We start from the raw sequence: 10,000 nt of genomic DNA, 5'->3' as shown, positions 1-10,000 counted from the left end.
AAAGAGAGATAGGGAAGAAGAAATGGGTGTGTCCATCCACTGGTTCCACTGGTGTTTCTCACTGGGGTCCTTCCTCTCTCTCTCTCTGTGATGCTGCACTCATTTTACCCACACTCACTTTCTCTGGGTTTGCCAGCACCCTCCCTTCTCCTCTCTGCTTCTCTTCCTCACACACACACACACACACACACACACACACGCACACACACACACCTACACACACACGCATCCACACCGGGGATGCCTGGATCAGTGGAAGCCCTGATCACTGTTAGTCAGAGTCTCTGATCTGCTGAGGGCTTAGCAGGTCTGGCTCAGGCTAAATCAAATACAGAGACTTTTTCAGACACTGTGATAACATGAATCCTCACTTTTCGGATAGATCGATTTTGGACCTTCAGGTTCTGGACTTCATCCCCACAGAGGTGAAGAAGGAAATCAGGGGTATGACGGCAGCTAAAGATATTTCTTAATGCATTTGAGGAAAGCATTTTTATTATTATTATTATTAGAAATGTGATGTGCTAAATGTGCATGATGCATCTGGGGGAAAAAAGAGTTTTCAACACTTATCAATAGAACATCAACAGGCAATTTAAACAGATTTTAAAAGATAAACTGTAACTAAGATTGAGCTGCAGAAATCAGTCAACCAACCAGCCATGGAGGGGCGAGGGACCCGGGGCCAAGTAGGAGGTGTTGACCTGAAGGGTCAGGGGATCGGCTTTGGCTTCCAGCCCCCTGGACTCCCGGCCAGCTCCATCATAACTGCAGTCCAGCAGCAGGACTACTCGGCCAGCGTTTGGCTTCGCAGGAGGGAAAAGCTCGAACACGTAAGTTCTGAATGCAGAAATGTACTGGAACAATCTGGATGCTGAATAAAGAAGAGGAGGATTCATGTCCTGTAGAGGTCGGAAGGTGTTTTATCTCTGCAGCCACACTGTCTGCTGCTTTATCAGAGCTGTCAGGATGCTAAAGTCAGTGCTGAAGACGTAACTTGTAACCCCTATAGCAGTGGTGTCCAAACTTTTTGCCGTTTTGTACTTTTTGATAAAGTACAACACAAAATGTTTTGTACTTTCAATTATAAATGCAAAGACTTTTTTGTTATTTTTACTCGCTAAATAAACTACACACTCTATTTTAATGAAATAAGCAAAGCAGCCATATGTCTGTAGTACTTTGAATGCTTAAAGCAAAAAGGATCTTGGAAAGTTGCCAGATAAAAAAAAAAAGAATACAGCAAATGATAGGCTAGATTTTTCATCTTTTTCTGGATTTTTTTTTACAGTTCATGACTCAATCTTGCTTTATTTGTCCAAGTTTATTAAATAGGATGTACATTTTTAGTAAAGGTCACTGGATGTTTTTGGTCCCCATTACTAATAACTTAAGCCAAATACTGAATGAATACTTTTTTATTGCACATTACATTTTCTATTTTAACATTTTAAGATTTTACCATCCAACCAAGTTTAGATTATTCTTGAAATGTGATCAAGGGCCTCAAACGCCCCCCTGGCCACACGTTGGACACCCCTGCCTTATAAGCTAAATCATCAAAATGCTGTTGCTAAAATGAATGGGGCTATGTTTTAACTGTGGAATGAAATTTATTCAATCAATTTATAAAAAAATTGTGAGTGTTTGGTAGCGGCAGCATCATAATGTGAGCATGTTATTTTCCAGCTGGGTCGGGGAAACCTGGTGATTGGGTGATATTTCATAACAATTTGTTCAGGGCTAGATAAACAAAGAACAATAGCTATAAATTTATAGCTAGAGTTGCAATGGAGTGGTTTAGAAAAAAATCTGAGTATGGCCCAGTCAAAGTCCACACCTTATTCAAAGAGAAAGTCTATGGCAAGAGTCTAAAATTGATGTTTAGTGACTACATCTCATCTGACTAAGCTTGAGGGTTTTTTAAGGTTTTATTTGGCTGCAGTGCATTTGTATTTGTGGTCAGAAAGGGGAATAGGTTGTGAGAGAGAGGGAAGACATGCGACAAAGTTAATCAAACCATGAGCATGTTTTCCTTTTTGAAAGCTGTGACGCATATCAATCATGTGCTATTTTATATTTTTCAAAAATCATCGCCATGAGTTCTTTGCACTCGGTGAGAAATTTCCTCACACAAGCTGCTTCTTAAACTCATTTTTTTTTTACTGTTAGTGTTTTTGTTCATTACCAGACAGAAGTCAGGAGCGGCTCTGGAGGCTCCCCGCCTGCAGGTAAACAGAATCAACATTCAACGTTAGGCTCCTAAGCGTGGAGATTTAGCGTCAGGGAAAAGTGTAGAAAAGCTGCGTGCTGAATATTTGATGGTGGAGGCGAACAGTGTCTGGTCCTGAGAGCCGCTTCCCAGTCTGTCTGCATAATCAACTGGGATGATGAAGCAGCCTGTCTCCCTGTCTGCAGTCTCACAGAGCGGAGACAGAAGTTTAAGTGTAAAAAGGTTTTCTGGACAAAAAAAAGTTTTTTTTTCTTGTCTACAAATGTCAGATCACAGACACGCTGAACCTGGCAGCAAATTCTTTTTTCATTTTCTGCAGACCAAATGTGCCACATACACATATATGTAAGCTCTTTATGCATTATTAAACAGTAGCTAAAGTGGACCTGAACTTTACTGCTGCTGGAAATGTTTTTCATAATTTTTTCGATCCTATCGCAGCATTTGCTCCCCTTTTGTCCAAGAATAGATTATAATTCTGTTATTAGTCTATAAAGCACTAAATGGTCATTTCTAAATAGGGGTCACCAAGTCTCCATAGCAACTACTATATGCTATGTTAAGCTGTTATTTCAGATGAATATTTGTATGTTTAATTAAACAAAGACTGAGGTTACTGGGCATGCAGTAAAAGTTAAGACAATAATCCATAATTCATTTCTCATTTTAAAAGCTTTTTCAACAATCAAACGTAAATATCTAACTCTTGCTACATTGTCAAATCTTAGAGTTCAAATGACACTAAGATTCAGCTTTTTGACAATAAACCCTTCAGGCTCTAGAGTGACTTAAAATAAAGGATGAATATGAGGAAAAGCACTTTATGCAAACTGTTATGAATGGTGAAGGATATGTGAGTCTGCGGGTCTGTTTCTGTCTCAGGCCCAATATACTTTGTGGAGTGCATCTTATCAATAACCCTTTAAAACACCAGATTTTAAATAAAACTAAAATTAATTATTTCCAAAAATAAATAAATAAATAAATAAATAAGATGCTACATTATTAGCAAAAGAAACAACACATAACAGTCAAAAGATGTTACCTGATAAGAAGAGGACTTAGTGATGTCTCTGGATATAATCTTAAGTAAACTACTCTCCACTAAATAAGTGAGCTCAACTTGATAGTCGGATTTTCAGTGTGAGATACTTTTTCTTCCATATATGATTTTTATTTATTTTCTTTTCAGATCTTAGAGAGCGGTGGGGAATATTTTGGAGGGAGCTGAATGTTGATAACATCTGACGGATTCGATTTCCCGGACTCGCCATGAAAAACTAGATGTTTAATGAAATTTTCTTTGGAAGAAATGGTCTGCACATAAATCTAACGGAAGAGTAGGAGTTGATCTGCTGACAGAGATGATAAATGGAGTTAAAAGTAATGCAGGAAGCAGATGAGGAGCTTGGTGAAAAGTGCTGCCTCATGTTGGTGTCGACCAATTTGATTTAACACGCCCAACCGAGAAAATCGAGATGCATAATTGGAGTAACTCTATAATCAGTCAACACGTCTCTTAAAAGTTGACATACTCACATTTTTATACTTATTTCAGAAGCATTGCATATTCTTTTAAAATTCATGCCGTCATTATCAAATATCAATTATAAGCCAATTATGAAATTACCAAAAATAATTTCTACTTTCTAAAGGCTAAAAATAAAAGAAACAGTTTCAACTGTATCTTATTTATCTTTTCTAAAACAACAACAAAAAAAACTTGTTAAAACCTCAGGAGACCCCCACATTTGGTCTACCGTTTCATGTTGTGGTCTAACATTTTTAAGAGTTGCTCCACAGGCATTTTATTAAGTGTGATATAATCCACTCTACTTGGATTAGAGTGTTGCCCTGCTGGAAAAAGCAAATAGAGTTTTACCACATCATAATTCACAAAGGAAAACTGATCTGTCAGTATCATCAGGTTGTTGTTTTTTTTACAAATAGTTACAAAAACTAAAATTAAGCAATACATTTAGATTAAAATTTGCTGCGCTCTTTTTGGAGTACAAAATAAAAAAATACATAATTAAATCATTAATTAAATGAAATAAACCAAAACAGTAATCATTTAAGCTTGAAAACTAAGGCACTGTTGAGCGATTTCATAAGATCTATCTAACCATTAGTTGCTGAATATTTGAGGCTGGTTTTCACTTTTATCCTGTACTTTAACAAGCACAGGTTGACTTTTTCTTTTCCCTGTTTTTCATGTATTTTTTGTTTATGTTTTTTCAGCTCCACTTTATTTGGCACTGAAGTGGCTTTTCCAAAACTATGATGCATTAAGTGTCTCTCAGTGGAGTAGATTGTCCGTTATCTCAGGCTGCCGTTATTCTGGACTTTCTGCACACAAACGTCATCCCCGTTTCACACGCTTGCTTTCAGATTCACACATCACCCTGGGAAACACTTTGCAATCTCTAACGTCCTCTGTTGGATCCAGAGTGTTTATTTAAAAACAAAACAGATCAGCAGCTGACAGGTTGACTAGGAGGTTAACTCTGCATCACTTAGACAGACAGTGAAATCTCCCAGAGGAGTTTTAGGGATTGACAGTTCGTAGCAGAGAAGCTGATTACATTTTCACTTTAGTGGGAGCGGGGTTGATGGATGGTTTAAGTCGGCAATAATGTTGGTCAGATTTTATCAGGCACTAAGGAGATTTCCCCCCCTCTGAGTCTAACAAAGAGGACGTTTGGTTCATTTGATTTCCCATGTATATGTGCTGATGGAAGGAAGTCTGTGAGGAAAAGCAGCATTTATCCCATCTGAAGCGACATTAATTCCGTGTTGCAGATTAAGAGTCATATAAACCACTGCATGTACTTGTTTTTCATCTTGGGAATTTGATGGAATGTTTTTGGAAAGTTGCACACACCATCCGGGATTTCAGTACCTGGTAGCTGGATTGCATTTGGTCAGTCAGTCTGATCGTAGAGAATGATTGATACCAGATTCTAAATGAACGCCAAATTCATTCTTTCTAAAACAAAAAAAAAAGAAAAGAAAAAAAAAGAAAAAAGGAAAATATTTTGCTTTTTTTGGTATGAAAAAACAGCATCTTTTGTACCAAATAAACGCTGCTTGCATTTGTTTTTGGTATAATGCAAGCAGCTAAATTTAGCTTTTTGAATAAGCAAAATTTAGCTGCTTGAATTGCTTATTCCAATACGCAAAATAAGAATCTGATCAGATTAGCACTTTTTTTTGGAAAGAAATCCAGATATAATTATACTAGAAGCTTGTTGATTTACCATTTGGTAGGAATGCATAATGAGCCTTTAACTGTTTATGTATAATTTTCTGCATGGTATACATTAAAAAGAAAATAAATGATCACAAACCTCAAATTAGCATGGCTTTCATACATATAAAACTCCTGACCCAAACTATATACTCTACTTATACGTGTTTTAACTGAACTTACTTACTAAACAATTTGGAATAAAGATAAAATGTCACACACACACACACACAAAAAAACTTTCTTCACAAAACAAAGTGGAATTTCTCCTAAAGTTTACAGTGCTTGAGTGAAAGAGTTGCTGTCTTTGCTCACTTCCTACAAACTCAGTCTCTGCAGTCCAGCCTTGTTAGTCCATAATCATCTCAGGCATTGTCGTCCACCTTTACAGCAGCACAGGCCCCGTTTCTGCAGATGTGGACATTTATTTTCAGACTTCGTCTCCCTCTTATCTGCACTTGGAGAATTTTTATCTGGCAGTCATTAGCAGGAGAAACGAGTCACCTTTATCTTCGTGCTGTTTCTCAGCAGTTTGGCATTAAGCAGCAGCTCCATAATAATGATGCTTTTTATCTTTCAGCTGCCACACACTCTTTCCTCTCAGTATTCAGAGTTGCTTTAATTAAAGCTCTTTCTTGTTGACTGTTAAATGTTAAAGCAGATGCTTTCTTTCTGGGAAGGCAGCCAGGGTAATGGGAGGTTAATAATAATAATAAAAAAATGTAACTAGATGTGAGCTGCGCGTAGCTGGAAGCTTTGTACAAACTCCGGTAGCCCATTAAACAGAAGCTCCGGGTGTTTTGCTCCCTGTTTGACATCCTGCTTCATTCATTCTGCGGCAGCAGCTTCTTCAGATGTGATTAAACGTGTCGTGAAGAGTCAAGTCCTGCCACAGATTCTCAACTACATTTAGCTCCAGACTAGCCCATGCTTTATAGCACAGGATTGTTGCTCTGCAGGAAAGTACGCTTTGGTTTTTCCTCAGGATTCCCCCCGTATTTATCTGCGTCCATCTTTCCATTAACTCTGACCAGTTTCCTCGATCCCAGTTGAAGTAAAGCCTACCCCCACATCATCATTTGTTGAGGCGATGGTGCGTTCAAGGTACCGTGCAGTGTTTGTTTTCAGCCACACATGGCGTTGCATGTAGGCAGAAAAGCTCTGTTGTGGTCTCAATGATCAGAGTCTGTTTGCCGTCTCCTCTCCAAGTTTTATCTGCTGGTGTTGGGAAGTTCAACACTGGATGGTTAATACAGGACAGATTAATGGAGTGTACAACGACTGGTTGTGTCGTCCGTTATTGGATGACAGAATAAACTTGAACTTTGTTGGATTTTTCAGAATATCGCCCTGGGAGGTTTTACCATAAATTGCTGCTTTCGGGCAGTTTCTTTTTGGTAAAACAGCAACTTCTCACTGAGTGTACCTGTGCTCCTTCATAGAACTGGATTTACACTGAAATTAGATACACACAATCAGACTGGATTTAATTATTAGTTGACTTCACAAGACTGCATGTTGCACTGATTTTATTTCTACTTTGTCCTTGTCCTTCCATTTCAAAGCTACTACATGTTTGTCTATCACATAAGATCCAAATAAACATTTATTTGAGTTTGTGGATGTAGACTAAATGAGAAAAAGTTCAGGAGGTGTGAATACTTTTGAAATGTGCTGCATGTTTGCATCAGACAAGTGATGCAATGTTATTTTCTCCTTCCCTTCAAAGACTTTTTAAAAAGGTTTTTTTTTGTTTTGCTTTACCAAGATAAATGCAGAGATTGTTTACCTTTGCTGCTGAGCCAGCAGAGGGAGCTCTTGGACAATGTAGCAAACAAGTAGACCCAACTCATTTACAGTTAATTGGCTGTATCTTTTCACATTGAGACAACATGTTGTGTCAAGTTGAGTAAAAAAAAAACACTGAAAAGCATAACAGGACTACTTTGTGAGTTTCATTAATTGGGTAATTAAACAGAGACCCATTAGGTTCTCTTCCCTCTCTTAAAAAGACAAATTATTCTTTTATCATTATGTTTTAATCCATTTCCTCCTCATCTGTGAGATTTTTTTTTTTCAAAGGTTCATCTGGGTTTAGTCAGGGCTTGAAGGCTGTGATCCCTCTCTGGATTCGTGTCCTCTAAAAACATGAAAACGGAGAAAGTGAAGCAGCTACAGCACACCCCCACACATCTCTCTCTCTCACGCTGTTTGGCTGAAGCAAGAGCTGACCTTTCCAGGATGTGTAGCGTCTGAGGACCCCCCATCACCATCTGCCAGAGAGCACGGCGAATTAATAATAATAAAAAAAAAGTCCAAAGGTCAACTGTGAAAACAGGCTGGCTGTGAAATGGCCCGGTCAACACACCGAGCTGTCCACCAGCAGACAGGGTCAAACAGAGATCCGCTGAAAGCAGCAGTTTCACAATGAAACGTGGAACCTGAACCTGACATATTTTAAAAAATATCTAACATATTTTTCTGCCAGAGAATGTTTCCTTTCAAGCGTGCGAGGTAGGTGCCGCTTGGCGTTACAGTCTCTTTGACGGATCCTCTCTCGGAAACTTCGCAGACCGTTCACATCGGGCCGGGATGGAGTTTCACAAACCAAAAGGCAACCAATTAGTCACCCTCAGGCTCTGCTCAGAGGTTTTATCGAATGAATGATAAGCACGAATAGATTACTTCCTCCTGCCTTTGAGATTTATGTTTTGCCATTTCTGGGCTGACTGACACTCCAAAGACTGATGGAGTTGCGGGACATAAAGTGACAGAATTAGACGATAACGACTACCTGCTTTAGCAGCAGCAGAAAGAAAGTGAGTCAGCGGCTCATCACAGACGTGTCACTGCTGCTAACAAATTAATCACAAAGTTTAGAGCGGTAAACGCTGATTGATTTATGGGAGCAAAATCTGTTGTTGGATGTCAGATTTTGAGGCCGCTGAAGTTTTAGTTTGATATGAAATGTAACAGACATGCTTCAGTTTAGTATTTCAAAATACTAGAAACAATCTTGTAGAGCGTCTTATTGAGGCCTCTTCAGGCATCTGTGACGTCATCACACGCTGCATCCATGGCAGCCGGAAGGAATTTGTGTATATGGAAGACTATCCATCTCCTAAGTGGGAATAATTCATCAATGGGGTTAAGAAATGAAGAGTAGCGCGAGAGGAACTCCATCAGCATCCCGTTGTGGGTCGCAAACCATATTGTGATTATGTTGAAGCCATTATGTTCTCAGCCTCTTCTTCTGTTTTGCCTCATAATTCCTCTTCTTCTTCTTTTCCTCTATGGCTGTTCATCATGTCCTACTCCTTGTCCTTCCATTGTCAGAAATGCAACATTGTGTTGTGCTCTGGATGCATACACTATATACTTGCCAGCAGATGGTTCATGAGAAGCACCTTTGAGTTATTTCAGAAAACTGGTTGATTATTGGTTGAGCTAAAGCTTTGTACATTTACCTACTTTAGAGAAACTCAGAATTCAAGTGGGAGTGATTTACCAATGAAGGACAGATTTTAAAAAAAACAAGGCAACTTGTTTAAGCAAGAGCGTGGTCAGACAGGATTTTTTTCATGACAATACTTAAACGACAAACTTATTCTTAACTTATTCTTAAAATGTTGAGGTTTATTATAGCATTATAGTACATTTTGAGCCACATGCCATTAGCGACAGAAAATATAGGAAAAAAGCAGAGAATTGAACGCAATCACTTACATGGATGTACAACTTCATCAACAAAATGAGAAACTGCTTCTTTTTTCCCCGACAGGCACAAGTGACACAGTGATTCGAAGATCGAACAAGTAGAATTTTAATTCCATTCTGAGAAATGAATGGAAATAAAGTGGTAATAAAGTGCAGTTGTTTCCCCCCATTGACCGTTCTGAGTCAGCAGAGTTGCAGCGTTGGCTGTCTAAACAGAAGCTGGCGTGAGTTTTAGAAAGCCTTCGATGTTATCATCTGGTATAAAGGAATTGGCATTTAAGAACTAACAGATTGTCTCTCAATTTTTACCTTTCGTCTCTCTTTTTCAGTTGTTTAATGCGGTTTGAGTGTTAAATGTTGTCCTCAGACATTGGCAACTGCATCCATACCGTGTTTGATGTAACGACAGTAGAACATGCTCCGAAAGGTGAGAGGAGATGAGCAGGATGGATGTACGGGGCTGGACTGCGTCCCCTCTCTCCCCTCCCCTTTATGGGTGTGTGTGCAGGGAGAGCAGGGAAATGTGAGCCTGCTATTAGAGGGAGAAGAGAGGCGAGATAACAGGAAGAGGGGAAGGGAAGGGAGGAGGCAGGGATGAAGAGAGAGAGAGAAGGAGAAGGTGGACGAACATTCAATATGGTGAGATGAGAGGAAAGGAGGAAAGTGAGACGCAGCAGGAGGAGAGGGGAGAAAAGAAGCAGAAAGAGATAGATAGATAGATAGATAGATAGATAGATAGATAGATAGATAGATAGATAGATAGATAGATAGATAGATAGATAGATAGATAGATAGATAGA

The 10,000-nt window shown here is 39.0% G+C and overlaps 1 protein-coding gene across 1 annotated transcript in view; it reads left to right on the top strand.

Annotated features, from left to right (window-relative positions):
* Positions 1 to 532: 532 nt before the first annotated feature.
* The window catches only part of LOC103476419 (inactive phospholipase D5), a 51,169-nt gene continuing 41,701 nt past the window's right edge, over positions 533 to 10,000 (top strand). Inside the window, exon 1 of the mRNA XM_008428737.2 lies at positions 533 to 833. Within this exon, the coding sequence (XP_008426959.1) occupies positions 663 to 833 (171 nt within the window). The 5' untranslated portion in view covers positions 533 to 662. The remainder of the gene's footprint in view (positions 834 to 10,000) is intronic.

The sequence above is a fragment of the Poecilia reticulata genome, linkage group LG15 (assembly GCF_000633615.1).
Source record: "Poecilia reticulata strain Guanapo linkage group LG15, Guppy_female_1.0+MT, whole genome shotgun sequence".
NCBI classification, from domain to species: Eukaryota; Metazoa; Chordata; class Actinopteri; order Cyprinodontiformes; family Poeciliidae; genus Poecilia; species Poecilia reticulata.
The sequence above is the reverse complement of the archived record's forward strand: the minus strand, read 5'-3'. Positions and strand labels throughout refer to the sequence as shown.